Source organism: Necator americanus, chromosome III (assembly GCF_031761385.1).
Source record: "Necator americanus strain Aroian chromosome III, whole genome shotgun sequence".
Lineage (NCBI taxonomy): Eukaryota > Metazoa > Nematoda > Chromadorea > Rhabditida > Ancylostomatidae > Necator > Necator americanus.
In genome coordinates, this window is record NC_087373.1 from 20,376,361 (window position 1) to 20,403,012 (window position 26,652).

The following is a 26,652-nucleotide window of genomic DNA, read 5'->3' on the forward strand; positions in this document are numbered from 1 at the left end:
GGCTGCGGACGATCGCTGCTACGTCGTCGTCGTCGTCGCGGTAGTCTTTGGATGTGCGTTCCTGCAACACGCCTTGTGAATGAAAATTACATTAAAAGACAAAGGGTAACACAGTTTAGACGTTTCTGAACTCTATTTTTTTTAATCCATGGAATGAATGGAAAGAAAAAAGCCATGAATCCCCAAATACATCCCCTCTTCTGGAATTCCAGCAAAAAAGAACCTAGTGGGACGTAATACCAAGGCTCTGAGGGGGAATGTTCAAGATACAAGTCACATGAGTCTGACAAAAATGTGGCTCCAACTAGCTAATATCCCCATAACGTCACATGAAAAACGGAATCGAAGATAATATAATAAATAATAAATCCTGTCCACAACGCAAACTGTCACACGTCTATTTCAGTTCGGACGAATTTTGTACACAACTACATAACAAGTGTAGCCAAGTAGTAAGGGATCACCACTGCGTCTGCGAACAGGATAAGTTGTAGTGAGGCGAGGGCTCTTCTTTATGGAAGCTCTATCTTCATTTTTTCTCCTAGTGACTTCAGCTTACATCTCATAGATCCTCTAATACTAACGCTTAGGTTTAAGAGGAGCCCGTCTGATTTAGCTTTTTACTTCTAGAAATAAGAGTGCCGCTGTGTGCCTCTCCACCCCCAACTACATTTTCTCTGCGATTCTTTGAAGTCGAAGATATTGGCGTTAAAAAAAATTGAACAATGCAAAGCAATCTATGTTTTACTTTCCAAATATGCAACAGCCTAGGTCAGTGTAATGCTTTTAGACCACGATAATATGGACAAGAAGTGAAAGATGGTGCTGCCACTTCGTCTGCTGCTGAAAATTTACATGTTGATTGTTTTCTGATTCTGCCATCATGTTCGAAAGATTTGCAGCATCATTTCTAAGTGACATTTGTCCTAACATACAATCAATTCAAGCAATTGGATTTTCTGTGTCTTATGAATGTGTTCATTTCCGTTGAAGTAAGATAAGAAATGTGAAGGAAAAAGACTCTTTGTTGACCGCACAGATTGAAAAAATTGAAAGGTGCATGTCAATTTTTAGATCTCAAAGTGCTGTGACGCTTTGAAATTGACTGTGCATACCTTATCGTTTCTCTTTTTTTCACTGTTGTTGACAGACTTTTGCTGAAAAAACAATCAAAGTGCTCAGATAACTGTGTCACAAACAGGGTTATGCATACATGTCCCTGCTATTATCTCCTGTTTGTGCAGATCTGATGGAAATCTCAAGCGGAATAAGCTTTTTTTTAGGTTTGGAATGTTTTTTTTTTCTGGAAATCGATATTTCGTTGGTCAAATTCATGAAAGATAACAGCGGTGTTCTCCGGAACACAAACATATCTAAGTCAGAAATCGCACGAAATTCATCGAGAACTTTGTAGGCTGTAGCTGATCAAAAAAACTCAGTCAGCGAACGACCCGATGATTTTTTGAGTCTAAAAAATGGTTGAAGGCATCACTCCCCGAGTCTGAGGTGGTACGGATTTCAGGTGGAGTATTCGTATACGGGGTCGTAGATTGCGGGGAAGAGGGTGATACCGTTCATCTCCCGCCGTATCAGTAGAAACGAACAACCCCGGAACGCTGTTTCTTACGTCCTCAATCGCAGCGCGCCACTCTTGCGCTGCCTCCGACTTGTCAGAATGGATTCTCATCATCCTTTTCCACTGATACAGGGAGAAATGGGCGGAATCACCCCCCCCCCCCCCCCCCCCCCTCTCCATAATCTACGATCCCATATACGAATACTCCATCTGAAATCCGTACCACCTCAGATTCGTGGGGTGATTCCTTTAAGGCAAAAGCATTTGTGAACATGCCACATTCTTTAGCCCTCTTTCCTCCAAAAATGCTTCTTTGGAGGCAAAATTATTACGACACAAAAGGTTAATTGCTGCTTTGGAAATTAGGAATCCCTACAAGCAAATATATGTAGTCCGAAATGCAGCCTGACATGTACGTTCTCTACCACAGTCCTCGTTCTTCCTCATTGCAACAAGCAGCAGTATCAGTAGTAACTTACTTGTTACTTGCGTATTCAACTCTCAACAAAATTTGTCGGAGATGTCACCAAAAAGGCTTTTTTTTTTCTAAGAATGGCCGACCAACAACGTCAACAGATTACAGAGAAAATTATTTAGCCACAAAGAGAACATTGGTTGAATTCACAAGTGTTTTCTTCAGAAAGTAAGGAGTCAAATGTTTTGATTTCCATAAACAAATAAAGTAGAATCGTTTTGTGTTAATTGTTCGTCTGATTTCACCTTTCCATCTTAATCTCGTTGTTGAAAATAGTTAATGAAGTGTGACTGCTTTGTGTTTCCGTCATACGGTGTGCTTCGATGAAAAAGCATACAAGCAAGCATAGAATTTCAGAAATACTCAAACAACTCCAGGAAACCAGAGCTTAGAAGCAGCAAGTGGGGTATGACTACACCTTTATTGGTTGAAGCTTAAAGGTCCTTGAAAAGTCCCTCAAAAGTACAACAGTTAGATTGAAATCAGAAGACTAAGATGTGTCAGTTTATCTGACGAAGCAACTCTGGACAACCAAGGGTGCAAGTGAAATGGAAACGTGTGAAGAAAATTTCTTCACTACTTTTCAGCATTCAGCCCGATAACAATTTCTCGTATCGAATTGCATAGGCCGTCTTGCATAACGTAGGTATGCAATTTAAGCAGTTTTTAAAGCAGTCACACGATCAAACGCAAGTGATAGCCGGAATTAAATAAACCGATTGTGAATTTTGAGGGCTTTACAGAGCCCTGCAGAACTTCGTTGACTAACACTTTCACACATCAACATGTATAAAAGATCGGCTACATCATTTGTGAATCGGTTTTATTGAGTTATACTGTACGAGAATCTAAAATGTTCTTCTACTCAAAGTTCACAAAAAAAAAAAGAAAAGAGTTTTTGGGGTGTGACTTTTTGTCCAGTATTAATACAATAATACAACAGCCGTTTCTACGCGCTACCACTGGCGATTGTTTGTTACAAACTCATTGAATTCCAAATAGTCTGACGTTTTTTGTATTTTGTTCTTTTTTTGGGCAGCGGGATTCGTCTCAAGAAATCCTGTCTTTAAAGGCATGATCCCACAAATCTGAGGTGATGCAGGTTTCAGGTGGAGTATAAGGGATAGTAGATTATGGAGAGGAGGGTGATTCCGTCCATTCCTTCCTAATTGCTGTAAAAAACGACCCGGAAGATGCAGCGTCGCACAAGGCTGGCAAGCTCCAGTCGAATTCCTTGTAGAAAATAGTGCGCCAGAACGCCTGACCCCGTATCTTCCGGGCCGTTTTTACGGCAATTGGGAAGAAATGGACGGAATCACCCCCTCTCCATAATTTACTATCCCGTATACGAGTACTCCACCTGAAATACGTACCTCCTCAGATTCGTGGAGTGATGCCTTTAACCTTCAAATGCAAGTAACAGCTGCGTAGATAAAAAATGCAAAGGCATCAAAAGCGAGTGGAAAAATATCGGAGTGATGAGACCACTTCAAATCCGACACACAACTTCTACTTCTCTTCAAATGTGGACAGGAGGAGCAAATTACACTTTTTTAGGCTTCGTGAGCATGACAATCGAAAACTTAGATCATCTTGAAAGACCATGTGAGCTATGCTTTAGCCATGTTCACATAGGCAATTGTGGTGTTTCGAAGCAACTTTGAGGGAATTAAACAAAATGAGGTCAATTTTTCTGCTATCCATTCTAATTGTTCATGAAATCCTGAATACACCTAGGAACATGTCAGAACGTATATTTACCGTTTTTACTGAAATGCTTCAGAAACGTCACACGGGTAGTTCCTCGGAGATAAAAAAAAGTATAATGCGTTCGAAAAAGAGCTGCTTACCAATTCACATGTGGAAACACTTAATACAGTGAGATAGAGATAGGAGAAAAGGAGATCCAAGATAGAAACACGCCAAAATGGACGGGAGAGACCGGAATTTGGATCTAACTAAGCAATGATGTGGACTTCCAGAAGGCAGCGCTGACTCCTCACAGCTATGCAGGAAGCCTATCGTTTTCGTTGGGGGCAGCAGCTGATAAGCCTTGCAGTCGCAAAATGTAGCTTCAACTCGATCAATCACTCCGTAGACGTCACCCTTCCTTCTTCGCACTCGAAGACTTACATTCTCACTTACGCTTAGTCTAACCCTTGCCATCTTGATTAGGAATAACCATCTCCGAATATTATTTCAGAGCTAAGTGAAATTGCCGCCGCACAGCCGTCCACTCTCCGTCGGAAGCAAAAAAAAAAACGGGGCACAGAGATTTTGAGAGTTCGGGTTGTTTGTATTTGCTTCCAAGCCATATCTTCTATTGCAATTCAGTTCGACCTAGAAATCCTCTACTCCTAAGTTTCCTTTAAAGACGTCGACAAACAATCCTCTTGCTGATGGTAACTAGGCCTGCTACTGATTAGTCCGGGATTCTATTCTAATTCTGCCAACAAAAAAAAAAAAGAAAATTGACTTAAAGAACCTGCCCTGTTACTCTCCTCGTTTTAGACTCCTGCACGAGATTTACACCCTTTCGTACTTTTTCACATTTAAAAGGGAACCATCTCTTGTTTTAGGCTATTGGTTTAAAATGGCAAGTTCACAGCAATATGCAGAAACAAAAGCTAGTGCAGGAGGTTTCGAACTTTGAAAGTTAAAGTCTCTGGTAAACGATCATCAAAATATTTTTTTCTTGGATGATCACGTAATCACTGCATAAACTGCCTTGTTTCTGAGAATCTCGTTCTGGAACCGGAACTCCGTTTTCATTTTTCGCAACGTTTAGACATGGGTGCCCACGAAATTATGATAAGAGATGCTTGGTATGTAGAAATGAACTCGTAAATAACCTGCAATTTGGTGTTGTAATGGCTGTAAACTGTGGAATGGAGGCACAAATGTGATAAGAGAAAAGCCGTCGCGCCACCGCGTTCACTTCAATTCAGAATCATTTGAGCTTATATGCCAAGTCAGTGTTTTTATCCTCCCAAACAAGTCTGTTACCAATTTATCGACTGATGAAAACAACGATTGGCACTGGGGAGGATTCGAAGCTCCTGTCGATCATGCAGCCACATAGGATCTTCTTAGTGACTGCGCTACTCCGCTCAAAACCATATTATAGAGGTTTAAAGCATTAATGGATCCACCTAAAACGTGAATAGACCCACTCCACCGACAGACCCTTCAAAATAAAATAAAACAAATAAAATAATAAATAAGCTCTATTTATCCTCGAACTTCCTACAGTAAAATTATTGCGAGCAATACGTCTACATATGATTGATGAAGGAGCGGGATTCCTAATTACTTTCAAATTACAGTTACTAGCTCTGTACCAATCTATGTGGATTACTCTTTTAAAGGAGATCTCCAGATTTAGGAATTAGGTACACGTCAACATTCACTTTCCATTTTTTTGTTAAATAAATGTGGCAATGATCGCAGTAGACTATTTTCGAATAAATCAACATCGTTTGAAATGATTTGAAATAAGTAAAACGTCATCTTCATGTTTATAAATACCAATTAGAAAAAGTGAGACCATATCTGAATGACATCCTCGCTTAATTAGTGGGCTAATATACTTAAACGTATATTGAGCACATAATTAGTTCTCCTGTAGTATATGCCCATGGATCTTCCTCACTAGAGGGGTCACAGCCGGTTAGTCGCGAGGCTACGTGGCGCTTCCCCGCGTGGCGGATAGGAGGCTAATCGGGGACCAAAAGCGAAATTGTGCTTGCCCAGAGACGCAGGTGGATTCAGGGATCCTATGTGGCTGCATGATCGACAAGAGCTTCGAATCCTCCCCAGTGCCAATCGTTGTTTTCATCAGTCGATAAATTGGTAACAGACTTGTTTGGGAGGATAAAAACACTGACTTGGCATATAAGCTCAAATGATTCTGAATTGAAGTGAACGCGGTGGCGCGACGGCTTTTCTCTTATCACATTTGTGCCTCCATTCCACAGTTTACAGCCATTACAACACCAAATTGCAGGTTATTTACGAGTTCATTTCTACATACCAAGCATCTCTTATCATAATTTCGTGGGCACCCATGTCTAAACGTTGCGAAAAATGAAAACGGAGTTCCGGTTCCAGAACGAGATTCTCAGAAACAAGGCAGTTTATGCAGTGATTACGTGATCATCCAAGAAAAAAATATTTTGATGATCGTTTACCAGAGACTTTAACTTTCAAAGTTCGAAACCTCCTGCACTAGCTTTTGTTTCTGCATATTGCTGTGAACTTGCCATTTTAAACCAATAGCCTAAAACAAGAGATGGTTCCCTTTTAAATGTGAAAAAGTACGAAAGGGTGTAAATCTCGTGCAGGAGTCTAAAACGAGGAGAGTAACAGGGCAGGTTCTTTAAGTCAATTTTTTTTTTTTTTTGTTGGCAGAATTAGAATAGAATCCCGGACTAATCAGTAGCAGGCCTAGTTACCATCAGCAAGAGGATTGTTTGTCGACGTCTTTAAAGGAAACTTAGGAGTAGAGGATTTCTAGGTCGAACTGAATTGCAATAGAAGATATGGCTTGGAAGCAAATACAAACAACCCGAACTCTCAAAATCTCTGTGCCCCGTTTTTTTTTTTGCTTCCGACGGAGAGTGGACGGCTGTGCGGCGGCAATTTCACTTAGCTCTGAAATAATATTCGGAGATGGTTATTCCTAATCAAGATGGCAAGGGTTAGACTAAGCGTAAGTGAGAATGTAAGTCTTCGAGTGCGAAGAAGGAAGGGTGACGTCTACGGAGTGATTGATCGAGTTGAAGCTACATTTTGCGACTGCAAGGCTTATCAGCTGCTGCCCCCAACGAAAACGATAGGCTTCCTGCATAGCTGTGAGGAGTCAGCGCTGCCTTCTGGAAGTCCACATCATTGCTTAGTTAGATCCAAATTCCGGTCTCTCCCGTCCATTTTGGCGTGTTTCTATCTTGGATCTCCTTTTCTCCTATCTCTATCTCACTGTATTAAGTGTTTCCACATGTGAATTGGTAAGCAGCTCTTTTTCGAACGCATTATACTTTTTTTTATCTCCGAGGAACTACCCGTGTGACGTTTCTGAAGCATTTCAGTAAAAACGGTAAATATACGTTCTGACATGTTCCTAGGTGTATTCAGGATTTCATGAACAATTAGAATGGATAGCAGAAAAATTGACCTCATTTTGTTTAATTCCCTCAAAGTTGCTTCGAAACACCACAATTGCCTATGTGAACATGGCTAAAGCATAGCTCACATGGTCTTTCAAGATGATCTAAGTTTTCGATTGTCATGCTCACGAAGCCTAAAAAAGTGTAATTTGCTCCTCCTGTCCACATTTGAAGAGAAGTAGAAGTTGTGTGTCGGATTTGAAGTGGTCTCATCACTCCGATATTTTTCCACTCGCTTTTGATGCCTTTGCATTTTTTATCTACGCAGCTGTTACTTGCATTTGAAGGTTAAAGGCATCACTCCACGAATCTGAGGAGGTACGTATTTCAGGTGGAGTACTCGTATACGGGATAGTAAATTATGGAGAGGGGGTGATTCCGTCCATTTCTTCCCAATTGCCGTAAAAACGGCCCGGAAGATACGGGGTCAGGCGTTCTGGCGCACTATTTTCTACAAGGAATTCGACTGGAGCTTGCCAGCCTTGTGCGACGCTGCATCTTCCGGGTCGTTTTTTACAGCAATTAGGAAGGAATGGACGGAATCACCCTCCTCTCCATAATCTACTATCCCTTATACTCCACCTGAAACCTGCATCACCTCAGATTTGTGGGATCATGCCTTTAAAGACAGGATTTCTTGAGACGAATCCCGCTGCCCAAAAAAAGAACAAAATACAAAAAACGTCAGACTATTTGGAATTCAATGAGTTTGTAACAAACAATCGCCAGTGGTAGCGCGTAGAAACGGCTGTTGTATTATTGTATTAATACTGGACAAAAAGTCACACCCCAAAAACTCTCTTCTTTTTTTTTTGTGAACTTTGAGTAGAAGAACATTTTAGATTCTCGTACAGTATAACTCAATAAAACCGATTCACAAATGATGTAGCCGATCTTTTATACATGTTGATGTGTGAAAGTGTTAGTCAACGAAGTTCTGCAGGGCTCTGTAAAGCCCTCAAAATTCACAATCGGTTTATTTAATTCCGGCTATCACTTGCGTTTGATCGTGTGACTGCTTTAAAAACTGCTTAAATTGCATACCTACGTTATGCAAGACGGCCTATGCAATTCGATACGAGAAATTGTTATCGGGCTGAATGCTGAAAAGTAGTGAAGAAATTTTCTTCACACGTTTCCATTTCACTTGCACCCTTGGTTGTCCAGAGTTGCTTCGTCAGATAAACTGACACATCTTAGTCTTCTGATTTCAATCTAACTGTTGTACTTTTGAGGGACTTTTCAAGGACCTTTAAGCTTCAACCAATAAAGGTGTAGTCATACCCCACTTGCTGCTTCTAAGCTCTGGTTTCCTGGAGTTGTTTGAGTATTTCTGAAATTCTATGCTTGCTTGTATGCTTTTTCATCGAAGCACACCGTATGACGGAAACACAAAGCAGTCACACTTCATTAACTATTTTCAACAACGAGATTAAGATGGAAAGGTGAAATCAGACGAACAATTAACACAAAACGATTCTACTTTATTTGTTTATGGAAATCAAAACATTTGACTCCTTACTTTCTGAAGAAAACACTTGTGAATTCAACCAATGTTCTCTTTGTGGCTAAATAATTTTCTCTGTAATCTGTTGACGTTGTTGGTCGGCCATTCTTAGAAAAAAAAAAGCCTTTTTGGTGACATCTCCGACAAATTTTGTTGAGAGTTGAATACGCAAGTAACAAGTAAGTTACTACTGATACTGCTGCTTGTTGCAATGAGGAAGAACGAGGACTGTGGTAGAGAACGTACATGTCAGGCTGCATTTCGGACTACATATATTTGCTTGTAGGGATTCCTAATTTCCAAAGCAGCAATTAACCTTTTGTGTCGTAATAATTTTGCCTCCAAAGAAGCATTTTTGGAGGAAAGAGGGCTAAAGAATGTGGCATGTTCACAAATGCTTTTGCCTTAAAGGAATCACCCCACGAATCTGAGGTGGTACGGATTTCAGATGGAGTATTCGTATATGGGATCGTAGATTATGGAGAGGGGGGGGGGGGGGGGGGTGATTCCGCCCATTTCTCCCTGTATCAGTGGAAAAGGATGATGAGAATCCATTCTGACAAGTCGGAGGCAGCGCAAGAGTGGCGCGCTGCGATTGAGGACGTAAGAAACAGCGTTCCGGGGTTGTTCGTTTCTACTGATACGGCGGGAGATGAACGGTATCACCCTCTTCCCCGCAATCTACGACCCCGTATACGAATACTCCACCTGAAATCCGTACCACCTCAGACTCGGGGAGTGATGCCTTCAACCATTTTTTAGACTCAAAAAATCATCGGGTCGTTCGCTGACTGAGTTTTTTTGATCAGCTACAGCCTACAAAGTTCTCGATGAATTTCGTGCGATTTCTGACTTAGATATGTTTGTGTTCCGGAGAACACCGCTGTTATCTTTCATGAATTTGACCAACGAAATATCGATTTCCAGAAAAAAAAACATTCCAAACCTAAAAAAAAGCTTATTCCGCTTGAGATTTCCATCAGATCTGCACAAACAGGAGATAATAGCAGGGACATGTATGCATAACCCTGTTTGTGACACAGTTATCTGAGCACTTTGATTGTTTTTTCAGCAAAAGTCTGTCAACAACAGTGAAAAAAAGAGAAACGATAAGGTATGCACAGTCAATTTCAAAGCGTCACAGCACTTTGAGATCTAAAAATTGACATGCACCTTTCAATTTTTTCAATCTGTGCGGTCAACAAAGAGTCTTTTTCCTTCACATTTCTTATCTTACTTCAACGGAAATGAACACATTCATAAGACACAGAAAATCCAATTGCTTGAATTGATTGTATGTTAGGACAAATGTCACTTAGAAATGATGCTGCAAATCTTTCGAACATGATGGCAGAATCAGAAAACAATCAACATGTAAATTTTCAGCAGCAGACGAAGTGGCAGCACCATCTTTCACTTCTTGTCCATATTATCGTGGTCTAAAAGCATTACACTGACCTAGGCTGTTGCATATTTGGAAAGTAAAACATAGATTGCTTTGCATTGTTCAATTTTTTTTAACGCCAATATCTTCGACTTCAAAGAATCGCAGAGAAAATGTAGTTGGGGGTGGAGAGGCACACAGCGGCACTCTTATTTCTAGAAGTAAAAAGCTAAATCAGACGGGCTCCTCTTAAACCTAAGCGTTAGTATTAGAGGATCTATGAGATGTAAGCTGAAGTCACTAGGAGAAAAAATGAAGATAGAGCTTCCATAAAGAAGAGCCCTCGCCTCACTACAACTTATCCTGTTCGCAGACGCAGTGGTGATCCCTTACTACTTGGCTACACTTGTTATGTAGTTGTGTACAAAATTCGTCCGAACTGAAATAGACGTGTGACAGTTTGCGTTGTGGACAGGATTTATTATTTATTATATTATCTTCGATTCCGTTTTTCATGTGACGTTATGGGGATATTAGCTAGTTGGAGCCACATTTTTGTCAGACTCATGTGACTTGTATCTTGAACATTCCCCCTCAGAGCCTTGGTATTACGTCCCACTAGGTTCTTTTTTGCTGGAATTCCAGAAGAGGGGATGTATTTGGGGATTCATGGCTTTTTTCTTTCCATTCATTCCATGGATTAAAAAAAATAGAGTTCAGAAACGTCTAAACTGTGTTACCCTTTGTCTTTTAATGTAATTTTCATTCACAAGGCGTGTTGCAGGAACGCACATCCAAAGACTACCGCGACGACGACGACGACGTAGCAGCGATCGTCCGCAGCCATGAAAGTCAAGGCGAGCCAACGGCGTAGCACGCTGCAGAGCATCAAGTATGCCTACTTATACTAAAATATGCACCATGGTGTCAAAAATTTAAGTAGGCCTTACGGCGAAAAGAATTGTGGAAATGTCGCCACTACAGTAGTTTCTTGGAGGTCGTTGGTTTCTTAAGGTCTTGTCCTGTAGGGATTGTTCTATTTGTAGTAAAAAAAAACCTTTCGTTTTAAACCAAAGTAGCCACGAAATAACACCTAATTCCGATAGATTCTCGTTATTATTGCTAGTTACTGCAAACAATAAACGAAAGATTACATGGTCAACCACACAAACAGCTCGCACTGCATTCAAGTTAAAATTGAGTGATTATTTCTGTCGAACAGTTTTTTATCTGCAAAAACTGATAAGATTGACGGCAATCGTCAAAAAAAATGAAGATAGCAATGTACTAGTTTCCAATGTCCACGAAATATCCCATTGAGCTCCTTAAGATTTCCTTGTGTATTTTCTTAATTCGAAATCATGTGTGAGATATTGCACTACTTTCGTGACTCCCCATATTTTTTTTTATTTCTAGGCTTACTATACATGTGTTTCGATGTTTGCAGTTTTTCCAGTACTAGAAGTGTCACTTTTATATAGTGGATTGAAGAGAAACAAGTAATTACTCTCCAAATGGAACTTCCCTTTCTCCTTTTTGTAGTGCCCCTTTTAGGGAGATGACACATTGTGTTCCTCATTAATCACATCACACTATTCAGTTTCGCTGTTTCCTTAGCGAAGTAGGAGTTGCACGAAGAAGGATTCTTGGAATTCAGAAGTAACCGTAACCGCGTCATCGCGTTCACTTTCGGAGGCACGAGAGCGTTGTTCTTACATGAGCGTTCACTAGTACGCGTCATTGCGCGCCCATTGTCACTTCCAGTACGAATTGCTCTTTAGCTCCAGCTCCTTGCGAAAATGCAGAGTATGCGCCTGCGTGTTCTACAGCACACCTCTGCGAAATTATTCCCATGCTTCTTCAATGTTGCTTCATGTTCTATCGATGTTTCTAGGCTTCTTCGTTTGCATGATTGCATCTGTTTCACACCAGAATCATATACTGTAGAGATCAAATACTGGGAGGTCCGGTAGAACCATAATTAACTGCAAATAACTAGTAGACAGAAGGCAGAACTGGTCTATGCATTATCTGTCATTTCAAAGACGTTTGAACGAAACTTTCGAAGAGCTCCTAGTAATACTCTGCAACTTTACTCCTTCGTAAGTTGGCTTAAAATCAAACCATAACATCTTCCAGAGGAGTTAAAGAAGGAATTAATGTGAAAAAATAATAGAGAATACGTGCAAGTACATATTCTCCTCACTGTGGATATGACGCTGCAGTAACTATTGTTGTTATTAATGTTTGTGTTTTTTTTTAAATCAAGAACGCAGTAAAATGATCAGCTTCTTACTTTTGTCTAGGGGTCTCGCTTCGAAAAGTGCTTAAGAGCACCTTTTTTCTTTTCGAAAATGACAGGTTTTTCGCGATGTGATTCCTACAATTAGTTTGCAAGGTAGCTCATGATTCGATAAGTGTTCTTATTATGTTTTTCACCTCGCAAAGGTTATGTGAGGATAAAATGAAAGAAATAGTGGACAAATGCAACAACAACAATAAGGAGTGAAACAGTGGTTCAAGTACACAGAGGTCACTACACAATATAAATAATATGCATGTTGTAAATAGAAAGCATTATACATATGATATTATGTATGATAGCGAACTCTTACAACACACACTGAACGCAACCCATAGGAGAATCGTAGATGATCCACTGAAGTAGAGTTCGGGACGTGGTTTCAAGAATAGCAATGAGCAAAAGAGAAGCGGAACATCTCCTACAGATTCGGGAATGAAATTCCTCACTAACATCAGGTTCATTAATCTAACCAACAAACAAACTCACATCCAGGTGTAACGGCATTGAACCACGTAAACTGGAGATCGCCTTAATGGTCCAAATATCCGATAAGGGAATTTTCTACACACATATAAATAATAAAATCTACTTTACTAATTTGCCAGTAGACTAATTTAACTGACTTAAACTGGTAACTAAACGGTTTTTATTTAGGCGGTCCTACATATTCAACGGGCTGCTTTGTTGGTAAACTCAGACTTCTCTCACAGCCTGAACCTGAATCTGGGAAACCTGTTTCCCAGATTTAGAGCGGCGCATCTCGCTTTTTGCTGCTATATTTTACATTTACGCGATATTGTAAACCTCGTCCAGCACCTTGTTTGCCTTACCACTGCCTTTACTGGTTTACAATATATATATATATATATATATATATATATATATATATTCATGGATTAAGGGTACATCCAAAAAATAGAATAGAAAAAAATTGTTTTAGTGCTTGGATGACAGCGGTGCCGTTGAGTCCTAGCGAGAAATCTAGGCGATCTACGCTCTCGCGTAACGGAACTGTTAAAAGTATTTCTGGATCAATTGTTGAGAAGACGTCCGAAATACGACATGCTATCATGTCGGTAAGAAGGGTAGGTCCCGACAGAATAAGACCAGAACAGCTGAAGAACCTTCCGCTAGTACTCATTAACACCTTGGCGAAGCTCTTTACACGTTACCTGTCGGGATGCAAGGGATGATCGAAACTCATCGAGGTATCACGAGAGTACAAGATGTCGCTCTGTCTCACCTTCATCGACTTAAAGAAGGCCTTCGACTCAGTTGAGACGGAAGCGGTCGTGGAAGCCTTGGACAACCAAGGCGTCCCTACTCAGTACATAAAAGTACTTCGAGAGTTGTACAATAACTTCACGACCGGAATTTCGCCATTCTACAAGAATATCATCATTGACATGAAGAAAGGGGTCCGACAGGGTGATACAATCTCACCCAAAGTATTCACAGCCACCCTCGTGAACGCATTGCGAAAGTTGGAATGGAACGACATGGGAGTGAAGGTCGACGATCGGCAGCTACACCATTTGCACTTTGCTGATGACATCGTACAGACAACACCTAGCATCAGCCAAGCGGAACGAATGCTGACCGAGTTCGACGAAACATGTGGATGCATCGGTCTTCAGCTGATTCTCCAAAAGACGATGTTCATGCGGAACGGATGAGTCTCGGATGACCCATTCACGCTCAACGGAACGAACATATCCGAATGCACCAGCTACGTTTATCTGGGTCGGAAATTGAATGTGATAACATGGGGAGCGTACAAGAGCGATGTAGTGAAGAAGACCAGGAACACCCAGCTCCGTGCTCACCTCTTCAACACCACCGTACTTCCTGCTTTGACCTATGCATCGGAAACCTGGGCATTTCGCAAGCAGGAAGAAAACGCGGTGAGCGTCATTGAACGCGCAATAGAGAGAGTGATGCTAGGAGTATCCCGAGTATCCCGTTTCACGCAAGGGAGAGACGGGATTCGAAGTTCTCTCCTACGTCAGCGATCGAAGATTGGAGACGCCGCTGCGTTTGCTGTGGAAAGTAAAATAAGTTGGGCCGGACACGTGATGCGCTTTAACGACAACCGTTGGACCAGAGCCGTGAGCGACTGGGATCCCCGCGATATTAAGCGCACTACAGGAAGACCGCCGACCCGATGGTCAGATTTCTTCACGAAGTCCTTCAAAGAAAAGTATGATGCCTTTCGTGTCCCACGCGAAAGGAGGAACCACTGGGCTACTCTGGCACGCGATTGGGACAAATGGAAGAATTACTGGCGCCCGCTCGACCAGTTCGAAAATCAGCGGGAGTCAAGGTGATCAAGGTGATCAAGGTAGTATATGCATCAGTGGCGGGTGTAGTGTAGCGGTTAGAGGTTCCGCTTTCTGCACGATCGATCGGAGGTTCGAATCCGCCCTAGTGCTCACCAAGCCTTTCATCCCTCCGGTGTCGATAAATTGGTACCAGACTTGTCTAGGGGGATAAAAACACTGTCTTGATACATCGGCTAGCCACAGCAAGTCATTGTATAGGCCAGTTACACGTTCGTGAACCTCAACCTTAAACCTCAATTCTGAACTGAAGTGAACGTGGGGGCGCATCCCAAGCGGATTGATTGAGGCCAGACACATAGCCTTTACATTTTATATGCATCAAATAAGACGCGGAAGTAACTTCAACAACATATGGCTGCGAAATAGTAGAGAATCTGAGGAATATATCAACACATCTGATCTTGTAATAAAATGGGATGGGTGTCTTTTACCAGCCCAGAACCACTGCACACAAAAATAGAAAAATGGAAAGATTTGAAAATCAGGTATTCTGGTTTTGCGACTTCCCCGGGGTTCGTTCATTCAGTTTCATTTCTGTCTTCAAGGCATCTCCTGAGAGGGGGTTCAGCAGCAAATACCAGATCAAAGCAGACGGTTCAAACTGACTTGGGCATGATTTTTCCTTAAGGGACTGCATTTTGCGCAAAAGTATAGAGGGAGAACTTTGAAGAATCCTCCAATAAAACAAAAAAATAAAAGAGCGCACTCATCGCTAAAAAATCAAACCTTTTGCAGATAAGGTGGCTGGAAGCGATGCAGTTAACGGGATAGATTTAAAAAAAAACTATTTCGCTTTTAGAAGAAGCGTGAACAGAATGGTTTTCCCACTAAGCCGAGGTAGAAGTTCCACACAATGACATCCCAATCTACTGCAGTAAAATCAATTTTGTTGAGTTTCAAAGTCACACATCTTGGTCATAAATGAACATCAAAGAATATCTGATACTATCAATCAATATCAACTATTTTTGTCATTGTTATCATTTTGTTTTCACGTCGTAGCGTTAAAGCCTCTCTCAGTGCACCTTGGAGAGTTTTAAGTCAGCTGAACATTTGTGCTGTGCCGTGTAGATCATTAGTTCCGCTACATCTCCTGCATGAGTGTATGCTTAAAGACATCACCCCACGAATCTGAGGTTGCACGGGTTTCAGGTGGAATATTCGTATACGGGATCATAGATTATGGAGAGAGGGGTGATCACGCCCATTTCTTCCTAATTGCCTAAAAAACGGCCCGGAAGACACGGCTTCGGGCGTTCCGGCGCGCTGTTTTCTACAAGGAGCTCGATTGTAGCGCGCCAGCCTTGTGCACGAGCCGCATCTCCCAGACCGTTTTTTACGGCACTTTTAGAAATGCACGGAATCACCCCCCTCTCCATAGTCTACTATGCCGTATACGAACACTCCACTTGAAATCCGTACCACCTCAGATTCGTGTGGTGATGTCTTTAAGGAGCAAGATGACCGGCTGAAACGATAAATCACAAGTGATCGTGACATATTGATGGTTCTCCATGAACAATTTGTCAAGCTCACTGAATTTTTCCAAGTTGGAACTTAGATTTTCATCTAAATACCTGCAGTAATTATACGATTAGACTGTAGAAAGATAGCAGAGAAAACTGCAGATCACAGGCGGTGATGAGCAAACTATCTGCTACTTCAAAATAACAAGTAGAATACACGTATCTTTGATTTTTCCAGGCTCTGAAGAAGGCAACGACACCAGAACGTTTGCCAGAATAAAGATGAATAACAGTCTTAGTTCTGCTCAAAAAGTAGTACACAATCAAACTCTACGATGCCAAGATTCAAAGAAGGTCGAACTTGATTGATAAAAGATTTTACGCAAAAGCAAACATTGCGCAAAACTAGCCATGAAGGAGCATGGAAGATACAAACATCTCGCTCAATCATCTAAAGCAGCAAGACCGTCACGAAAGTACTTTGAGTACTAATTGGAAACCACCTCCTGACCGATAACCAATTAAATGAAAGCTCTAGGCTGATGTCGGAAAACGATTTGAAAACAGATAAATCACATGAGACCTCATCTTGCGCAGGATATGGAGAAGTGACGAATGGATGGACTCTGCGCCAGTTCGTGCCGAAGATCGAACAGGTTGTACTGAGTTATGTACAAAGGCAACACGCCTCGACTAAGGTTCAATGGCGTTAGACAGTAGTGTAAAGCTGCTGATTAACTGAAGAAATTCGTACTCGCAAAATGGTGTTAATTCAGCAAATATATCCAACACGAACATTAAAGGATAGTTTGTTGGGGGCAGATAATAATATGGAGATAATCAGTCTGAAGGTTCGGCTAAAGCCGGACTTCAGACTTTTGTAGTATTCTCTTCGCTCGCCTTCACCGATGAATAAGAAATAAGAGTACCGACGTTTTTTGTAAAATTATGATCATAACTTTTTCTTCTATCAATTCTTTTTCCTACTTTTTCCTCTAAACTTCAAGCATAGATGAGAGATTTTCTTTTTTCTTCGATTTATTTTTTGATTTTCTTCCCAAACACGTCAGTACTATATTTGGAGAGCAATCAAACTTAACTTTACATCTATGTTTCCTTGAAATCTACACAATTTGGTAACATTATTCGAACTATGTGTTTCCTCCGCTCCTAATTATTGGCACAGAATGATGTGCTAACATGAAATGACGTGAATATCAGCATCGTAGTGATGAAGATAAAACTCACGTGGACATATGTTGGCTATTGTATCTGAGCAGCCGTTTTTACGTGAGTTTCCACTCTTTGAAGAAAGGATGCTTGGAAATATATGTACGAATGGGTTACAGAAACCCATTCTATCGTTGAGGCTCCAGCGCATCCAATGCCATGGTACCCGTCTCACTCTCTTTTTGGAATTTCGTGACTAAGACACACACACAGACACACATACGTGACAGAATAAGCCCGTTAATATATAGCATGTTAGCTTATAAATTTGGAAGTATACATTCCCATAAAAGTTTATTTACCCTCAATAACATATGACAAAATCTAACTTGGCCTATCAAAGCCAACATACACATCAATCAAATAATCTCTGGACGATGGTAGAGTGTTCGCCTATCAGCTGCATGACGATAGTTCGGCACCCCACCGCCACCTGTGCACAGAGTCTTGCATCGTTATGTGTTTTCGTGACACACATACACACAACATACACATACACACAACATACACACATACACATACACACACAACATACACACACATACACACACAACATACACACACAACATACACACACATACACACACAGCATACACACACACGCAACATACACACACATACACACATACACACACACAACACACACACATACACACACGCAACATACACACATACACACAACACACAACACACACACATACACACACGCAACATACACACATACACACAACATACACACATACACATACACACACAACATACACACATACACACACGCAACATACACACATACACACATACAACATACACACATACACACACACATACACACACGCACACACACATACACACAACATACACACATACACACAACATACACACATACACAACATACACACATACACATACACACATACACACACAGCATACACACACACGCTACATACACACATACACACACGCAACATACACACATACACACATACACACAACATACACACATACACACATACACACATACACACACATACACACAACATACACACATACACACACGCAACATACACACATACACACATACACACAACATACACACATACACACACGCACACAACATACACACACATACACACACAACATACACACACAACATACACACATACACACACAGCATACACACACAACATACACATACACACACAGCATACACACATACACACATACACACACGCACACAACATACACACACATACACACACAACATACACACAACATACACACACATACACACACAGCATACACACACACGCAACATACACACAACATACACACATATACACACACGCAACATACACGCATACACACATACACACAACATACACACATACACACACATACACACACGCACACACACATACACACAACATACACACATACACACAACACACACACATACACACAACATACACACATACACACATACACAACATACACACATACACATACGCACACAACATACACACACATACACACACGCAACATACACACATACACAGATACACACATACACACACAACATACACGCACACACACATACACACATACACACACGGACTAAGCGCGTTATAGCATGATATTATAGATAGTGGTTATATGAAAAAATGTTAAAAAATTAAAACTTATCCCTACATAAAAAGAGGCAATTGCACTCAAACGGGGATCATGCGATGCGAAATGTGCTCGCGTAACAGAAATACCAGAAGGGAGAACATCGCAAACTTTTTTGATTTTTGAACGAGAAGATCCATTCAACGAGCCGCAAAGATGAGTATTTCTCGGAGCTATAAACAGCCGCACATTACGATTGTCGACCAAATCATTCAAATCATTCATGGCTGCTGATCCCACCGAGAAATACATATCCATTCGGATATTCGGTATTAAGACACCTGCGCTAAAAATTTGGTGGAAGGATACATAAGCAGCTGTTCTATTTAATTATTCTTCCCTTATTCTTTATTGTTACTTCTGTTTCTGCTACGAACAGACGCTAGCCCGCTGAAGTTGGCATTTGACCAAGATGAACTTTAACTTATTCGAACTCAACATCTCTTTAGGCCTTCGAAGATGTCGGAACTTATAATCAGTATTATTTAATAAGCACTTATAATAAATAGGATTTATTAAGGTAATCATTTACAAACGTGGATGGATGCGGTGGGGTCTAAACGACGTAAACCCTGAGCAGTTACGTAAACGGCTACGTTTGAAGGGGCGGGATAAAGACAGCAGTTACTTTCGAGGCGGGACATTTGTTACCTCTCTAGTTCGAACTGAATTAGGAATAGTCCCAGCTCTATCGCAACTGCTAACTACAGTACGCCGCTTTGACGCAGCTATTTAACGCAAATTTACCAGGGTCAGGTCATTTTGACAATAAAATTATCGTAAAATGATATGCACCAGATATCCGCAACAGCTTACAGAAAAAATCAATATTGAAGACTTCGAATCTACATGATGACTAGCTGGAATAGCATGATGATGCAAGACAAACAAATGGATGTTATCACAGACTTACCTTCTACAGTTAAAACCACTTTCAACTAAATGCAGTCAACCAGATGAAAGAAAAAATAAACCCAGAAGGAACCCCTTACTACGACATATTCCTTTTAAATAATACATGAATATGGATGGAAGCTGACCCCAGCGTAAAAGAATGTGAGATGAAAGTATGGAAGAGGAGGTAAAGATAGATAGTCACCAAGAAAGCAGTATGATTTTAAGTTAGGCTAGATAATGGGAGAAGAAGAAGGAACACGAAGAGAGCAGGCCTTCACCATTTCATGAGAGCAGTTTATACATCGTCATCATCAATCATGAGTGGATCAGTGGCAAACGAATGACGCCTGCGCTTCAGCGCCACATCCAAAGCTATGAAGCCCGCTAAGAGCGCCGTTGTTAAGGCGAAGACAACCGTAGAAACTAAACAAGTACGGTATTGAAAACGCAACAGTCTGGTCATGAATAGTAAATGAGCTGCAAAAATTAACAAAAAAATACAGAGAGAGGACTTAAAAGTGGCTTACTTGATTTATCATACCTCGAAAACACAAAATATTATACTTACTCATATAATTGATAGCGTTCGGTCCCGATAAACCACATTCCTCAGTCCAATCAGTGGGGAGATACCTAAGTAAACAAATGATTTTTAATCAAAAACAAGGGACCAAAAAAACAGAACACGGAGTTTTATCTTGTATTAAAGGTTGAACGTGGATGTCTTTAACAAGAAGAATCAAGCGTTGGTTTTACGTGATGAAAATTCGAAAAGTATCCTTTCTTGTTAGATCCGCAGCGTTAAATGAAATTTTCCACTCAGTACAAGAAAAGTTTTAATAGTTTTGATTACTTCTGCACAGTAGATCGGAGAGCATCAAGTGTACAAGGATCCGGGCAATCAGGAATTACATAACGATACACATCGTCCACATCCGTCATATTCTTGTGGTAGATCTGAAACGGATCGGTAATAGCCGATTTGTAAGTGTGAAATCATCTTTAGATGGACTCTCAATGCCTCAGTTTTCATTACAAAACCTACAGAAGCTGCACTTCTTTCTTGCCTTTTTAGTCTCATACAAACATTATATAGCGATGCAATGTTTTTCTTTTTTCACCTGGCAAGGAGAATTATCTTGACATTTAACCTGTTTTTATACTTCACCGCTGGCACAATTAAGCAATCAGTTTTGACCAATTCCTCTATGGGGATGTACCTACGCATTCGATTTCAATTCACAGTCGTTGGAGGTTTGCAAGCGGATGTCTAGCTTATACAATGAGCTGCGGGCGCTAGCCGATGTATCATGTCAGTGCTCTTATCCTCGCAGACAAGTCTGGTACCAATTTATTGATCCCGGAAGGATCAAGAGCTTCGCCGGGACTAGTGCGGAATCGAACCAGCGATGGATCGCGTTAAGTCGAACCTTCGAATTCTTAGTAAGTTAGAAAAAAATTTCAAGGGAAAAACAACTCTCGATGAAATATCACAGAATGCTGCAGTTATCTGCGTAACTATGTAAGTCATGAGAAGGATGGAACGTTTCAAATGCCCACATAACAAACATCGGAAGTCAGTTTGGCAAGCTTGCCTCACAGCCCATGTAGTTCATTGCTGTGGGAAAATGTGAGCGAACTAGCAGTATCATCAGGTAAACATTGGAGCTTTCATGTGAGATTTATTGATTTCTCGCGCAACTTATTTTAAACAAATGTTTCCGTTCGTTCAGAAGTTAGGTAGTCCATGAGATCTACCAAAGAGTTTGTGGCTAACCTTATCATTGCTAGCATCTCATTAAAGCTTATCATTTTCATCCAGATTCCATATGACACCGTAGACAACATCCGTTCATGTTTCCCATCATTAAAACTGCACAAGCACTCCTCCAAGCACTTCTCATATCCCATGCACTACTCACTCAACGAGAAACTTCTTCTTTAAATATTTGTCTTTTCACTGCCACACCTCCAAGCTGATTAATCTGGCTTGTTTACCGAAAGCACACTCATTCTTGTTCATCAGTTCACAAATGTTTTAATAGATTTCTATTCGTGGTTAATCTTTCATGGGCCGCCTTAGGCTTAGTTGCTGCACAACCTGGCAAAAACAATGCTGTGAAACGACCACGTTAAAAAAGAACTACATGAAACGGACTTTTCACCTTTTTCTCCTTTAAATGCAGTATATTACGAAATTAACTACGTTGGACTCTGTGAGACAATACAGATTTTGGGCTGTAGATTACGAGTATAGCTGTGACCACGCTCAGTTCCTAATCGTCCTGAAAAGCGGTGTGGGACACGGCTTTAGTTCCTATGAGTTACGACAGGACGAACAACCCATGTACATGTGCCACGTAATCAAAAATGAGATCTCCTCAGCATCTTATTCAATTAAAACCAATGAATAGGTTCCTGAGGGTACAGGAAAGTGTACAAAGGTGACGTGTTCTAACGTACCTTGTACGAAACGAGGCGGTTTTGGAAGACGATTAGGAGGGATTGAGCATAACCATATTCGTAACCCACAACCAGAACTCTGAACTGCTCCCAAAGATCAAAACATCGTCCTATTAGTGATATCTGGTTTGGAGATGGCGCCCATATCTGTCGTACAAATGCATCGAAAGCGGTCATCATTATGCTCGTCAGGAAGAGAAATCAGGAAGACTGCATAAATACCTTTCGTTTTTTTTTCCTAATTAAAATGAACAAATATCACCTCTACCACGAATTGTCCGCCTACTCCATGCAGTTCCAATAATACTGCACTTGCGTACTTCGGAAACTCAGTTGGATAGATACCTAACGTAGACAGCACAGCAGCAAGTGTAGTGTCGTGCTGCAACAACAGGAAAGCTAAAATGCAACACCTGAACTATTGCATCGAGTTCAGAATAGGACTAAATCAGATCGGGAAAATTGGTGAAGTTAATGACTTAAATAACAAGAAGAAATCAAAGCAAAACGCTTGCTAAAGGGCAGGAAATTTATGAATCACGGGAAAATTATGATTGCATTGCAGAGATCAGTTTCGACCCAATCTGACAAGGTGTCTCTACTTCGCTTAATCCTGACCCCTTTCATATGTTAATAGAAGGGATTTGATGTTTGATTGGTGTAATGTTTCAGAAGCTTAATTGCTACGATTAGCAACTAATCTTCTGAAACATTTATTTTGCACCAACTAATAAAATAGAAGGATCATAAGTAATTTTTACTATAAGAAAAAAGGTAAGATAAGTCAGAAGAGTAAGTCCGAACTCTAAAACCTATGGGTTATGTGTCATGGGTCCTCTAAGAATTATTCTTAGAGGACCTATGACATGTTGGCTAAAGCTACTAAGAAAAAAGGAAGACAGAGCCGGAACTACTACTGCTTTGACGTTACCAAACCTTCCAATCAAGGTTAGCAGAAATGAATAGCTAGTTCATATCATAAGAAAAGCAACCGAAAATGGACTCCATAGCAATCCACCATCACCAAAATGCATGCAACAACATTATTCGACATCTTCGATTTGCATTCACAACCTGCTTGTCCTGAAGAGGACCGTTGGCTTAGCCTTCATGAAGGCCGTTCGTACTCATCTGTTTCGGAGTTCACGGGGTTTTCCTCAGTTGGGGCAACGTCGCTCCTTCCACAGCAATCCATGGTCAGCGAGCCACTCGTCAAATTCTTCTTGGATTTCTATGCAAGCTCTGACCAGGTAGTAATGAGAGTGAAATCACGAAGAGTCAGCAAATTAGCAGCAGTAACTATTATGCGAATAAAACGGTTTAGCAGCGGGAACGCTTTCTCTGCTCTATGGACGTTTTTGCTCCCGCGCACACAACTCAATCCTAGCGCAACAGAGTGGCTCGCCCAACTCCCGGCTCGCATAACCCAACCCAACCCAACCTTAGCAACAAAATTAGAAACGGAGAGAATAAACGAAAAGTCAAGAGGTGGCTTTTTGTATGCAAAATACATGAGCACTTCAGCTGTGTCAACAAAATTAGACCTGTGTTGTTATTGCGGTGGAACCCTTCCTAGCTTTTACACAGGCTGTAGAGCTGAGCGAGGATCCCATCGCGCCATTTGGACCGCTACTGCTTACGCAACTGCACCACTTCACTGGCAAAGTCATTTTGATCCAGCTGCACCTGTTCATACTCTGACTAAATGCAGTTCATGTTTTCTAGAAGGCAGATCTCAAACAAACGCTCTACTAGAGAAAAGCTACTGATACATCTTTTTTATGTTTAATTTGCATGCACTGGATTGTTAGAACTTCAACATACCGCAGAGTAGGCATATAACTTCGGTTTATCTCCCAGCGCACCGCTTGTCTTCGCAAGGAATCGCTCCACAATGTCTTTCAACAAAGGTCCTGTAATTTATGTTCACAGACATACTTGTGATTCTAACCACCGTCAAAAGATGGGAACGTGAATGCACATGTTACAGAAAATATTGGATTTGATTCAACACATTGACGACGGTAGCTCCCACTAGTGGATCTCTTTAGAAGTCGTTAGGTATCAGACCGATCAGTTTAGCAGACAAAGCAATTTTTCACACTAGTAAAATTGACGAAATGAAGCTGCGCAGCTTGAAATTTATCAGTTGCAAGAGTGTAAAAGGTTGCTTCGCTGGATAATTCCACCAGAAATCCACCTCACCTTTAGCTGGGTCAGTCCTATAAGTGTAAAGAGATGCATTGCTGCAAGAACAAACTCTGATCATTTCAAGACCTCTGATTTTAGGATTGGTTTTTCGCTACCATTATCAGGAACTATCTGCTAATAGAGAGAACTCACCATCGGAAATTTCTCCCAAACGCTGGTTTCAGCCACAAGATTTGTAAAGATTTGAAAGTCCAAAGCTTCTAAACTTCAAGCTTATACAACGAAAACTACGCGCCGGAAAACAGTCCCTACAAGTACAGAATCGTAACTCCCAAGTGATGTTATATGATTAAACATACTTACTTAGATACCAAGTATGTTTAATCATATAACACCAATATGATCCGCAGTTTCGTGAGTGACGTTGACGAGGTCCTTGAGCCGTGCATAGCTGAGCTGTCAGCGGGCCATCCGTGCAGCGAACACATCACTCCATCTCGTCCGTGGACTTCTTCGAGGGTATTTAGCATTTCTTCAGATCCACTGCAGCGTTCCTTTAGTCCATCTATCGTCGACTTTTCTCATAATGTGGTCGGTTCATCTATGATTGCTATCGATAATGTATCGTATCATATTCCGCTGGATCGCAAAGACGGGATATTGTTCATAAATCGAAGCTGCGAACACTCGCTAGGTGTTGTATGCGCCGGATAAACTTCATAAGACATCTCTGAAGGGTTAGGTGGGTAGTGAGTAGCTTCCTAGACGTGACAGCGGTGCCTTCCCACGTATCCGCTGCGTAGCACAGAGCTACTACAACTGTCGAGTCGAACAGATGTGCACGGAAATCATGGTCCATGAACGTTATGAACGCTGCTATGCTGCCCAATTTGCTGTCATCCTTCTATTCAGTTCTTCCTTCAGGTCGTTCTTCATATTCAGAGAACGACCAAGGAATACATACAACAAACTTTCCACGATTTGGAAGCCTTCAAGTTGTACTCCTCCGTCGTCGCAGTAGGCGTTCTTCATGAACTGTGTTTTCTTTCTGTTTATTCACAGTACTATTCTCTCCCCTGCTTCGTTCAATTCCTTGAGCATCGTTTTTGGTTCATCGGTAATTCTCGAAAAGAGAACGATGTCGCCCGCAAAACGAAGGATGAAAAGGGGCCTTCCATCAACAAGTATGCCCTTTTCTTTCCAAGAAAGTGATTTCCTTATTTATTGCAATGCAGCCGTGAATACCTTCGGCGATATACTATACTGGATCCCCTTTCCATGGTGAGGCGGTGATGGAAAAGCTGTATCTTGATAGTGCATCGATCGTAGCAAATGGCTAATGTCTCCACATACGACGCGTCAACACCTTGGTCGACCGGCTCTGACAGTGTTGCATTCGTTTCTACGCTGTTGAAGGCTTTCTCGTAGTCAACGAAGGTTAGAATAAGGGACAGGCGGTATTCTGGGCAAATCACTATGACCCTCAAGACAATGTGGATATGGATTACGCATCTAAAACTTCTGAATCCAGCTTGCTCTTGAGGTTGATCATCAGCGTCCTACATATGCGCATGAGTACGATTTTGGTGAACTGTTTGTATAACACGTTCAGCAAACATATCGGATTGTAGTTTTGAAGGTCCTCTCAGTCACCTTTTTTACGGATAAGAACGGTTCGGGTTCGCGAGGTATTGCAGTGTGTCTACATTTTTATCAGGACAATTTTTTTTTAAAATTTTTTATAAAATATTCATTATAAAAAAATTATTAAAAAGTTATTTTTTCATTAAAAAAATACCCCAAATTTTTTTTTTATTAATTATTTTAATAAATTTTTTAAAAAAACCAAAAAAAATTTTTTTTTTTTTTCGCCTTTGCCTATCAATATCGTCTTTGCCTGTCAATATCGTCGTCGCCTGTCAATATCGTCTTTGCCTGTCAATATCGTCGTCGCAAAGCAAGCTAATAGCTACTTAAGCATATCTCTCGTGCAGTCTAAGGTCACTGCTTATAGCGTATCAAC

The 26,652-nt window shown here is 41.0% G+C and overlaps 6 protein-coding genes across 10 annotated transcripts; 2 read left to right on the top strand and 4 right to left on the bottom strand.

Moving 5' to 3' along the window:
• Positions 1-18: 18 nt before the first annotated feature.
• Positions 19-4,217, bottom strand: RB195_010243 (uncharacterized protein; the record flags this gene model as incomplete). Its single annotated transcript, XM_064191155.1, has 3 exons — positions 19-61; positions 3,902-3,920; positions 4,055-4,217. The coding sequence occupies 3 exons, from the start codon at positions 4,215-4,217 to the stop codon at positions 19-21; spliced, it is 225 nt and encodes a 74-aa protein (XP_064048738.1).
• Positions 4,218-6,741: 2,524 nt separating this feature from the next.
• RB195_010244 (uncharacterized protein) lies at positions 6,742-10,981 on the top strand (the record flags this gene model as incomplete). The annotated part of the gene is made up of 3 exons (XM_064191156.1): positions 6,742-6,904; positions 6,954-7,057; positions 10,892-10,981. 3 exons carry the CDS (start codon positions 6,742-6,744, stop codon positions 10,979-10,981), a joined length of 357 nt encoding a protein of 118 aa, XP_064048739.1.
• A 1,737-nt stretch (positions 10,982-12,718) lies between these two features.
• On the bottom strand, positions 12,719-13,553 carry RB195_010245 (uncharacterized protein; the record flags this gene model as incomplete). The annotated part of the gene is made up of 3 exons (XM_064191157.1): positions 12,719-12,830; positions 12,899-12,940; positions 13,420-13,553. The coding sequence occupies 3 exons, from the start codon at positions 13,551-13,553 to the stop codon at positions 12,719-12,721; spliced, it is 288 nt and encodes a 95-aa protein (XP_064048740.1).
• Positions 13,554-13,638: 85 nt separating this feature from the next.
• RB195_010246 (uncharacterized protein) lies at positions 13,639-14,739 on the top strand (the record flags this gene model as incomplete). 2 transcript variants are annotated; one of them, XM_064191159.1, is made up of 2 exons in its annotated part: positions 13,639-14,069; positions 14,142-14,739. In XM_064191159.1, 2 exons carry the CDS (start codon positions 13,639-13,641, stop codon positions 14,737-14,739), a joined length of 1,029 nt encoding a protein of 342 aa, XP_064048741.1. The 2 variants fall into 2 exon arrangements, with proteins under 2 accessions (XP_064048741.1, XP_064048742.1); XM_064191158.1 differs by lacking the exon at positions 14,142-14,739 and having other exon boundaries at positions 13,639-14,088.
• A 496-nt stretch (positions 14,740-15,235) lies between these two features.
• RB195_010247 (uncharacterized protein) lies at positions 15,236-19,762 on the bottom strand (the record flags this gene model as incomplete). Its single annotated transcript, XM_064191160.1, has 2 exons — positions 15,236-15,376; positions 19,655-19,762. The coding sequence occupies 2 exons, from the start codon at positions 19,760-19,762 to the stop codon at positions 15,236-15,238; spliced, it is 249 nt and encodes an 82-aa protein (XP_064048743.1).
• A 548-nt stretch (positions 19,763-20,310) lies between these two features.
• RB195_010248 (uncharacterized protein) lies at positions 20,311-25,661 on the bottom strand (the record flags this gene model as incomplete). Of its 4 annotated transcripts, XM_064191164.1 has the most annotated exons (7): positions 20,311-20,438; positions 20,584-20,648; positions 20,869-20,972; positions 22,479-22,625; positions 22,747-22,860; positions 24,303-24,391; positions 25,601-25,661. In XM_064191164.1, the coding sequence occupies 7 exons, from the start codon at positions 25,659-25,661 to the stop codon at positions 20,311-20,313; spliced, it is 708 nt and encodes a 235-aa protein (XP_064048745.1). The 4 variants fall into 4 exon arrangements, with proteins under 4 accessions (XP_064048745.1, XP_064048746.1, XP_064048747.1 ...); XM_064191162.1 differs by lacking the exon at positions 22,479-22,625 and having other exon boundaries at positions 22,741-22,860; XM_064191161.1 differs by lacking the exons at positions 22,479-22,625; positions 25,601-25,661 and adding an exon at positions 24,684-24,747 and having other exon boundaries at positions 22,741-22,860.
• Positions 25,662-26,652: the final 991 nt, after the last annotated feature.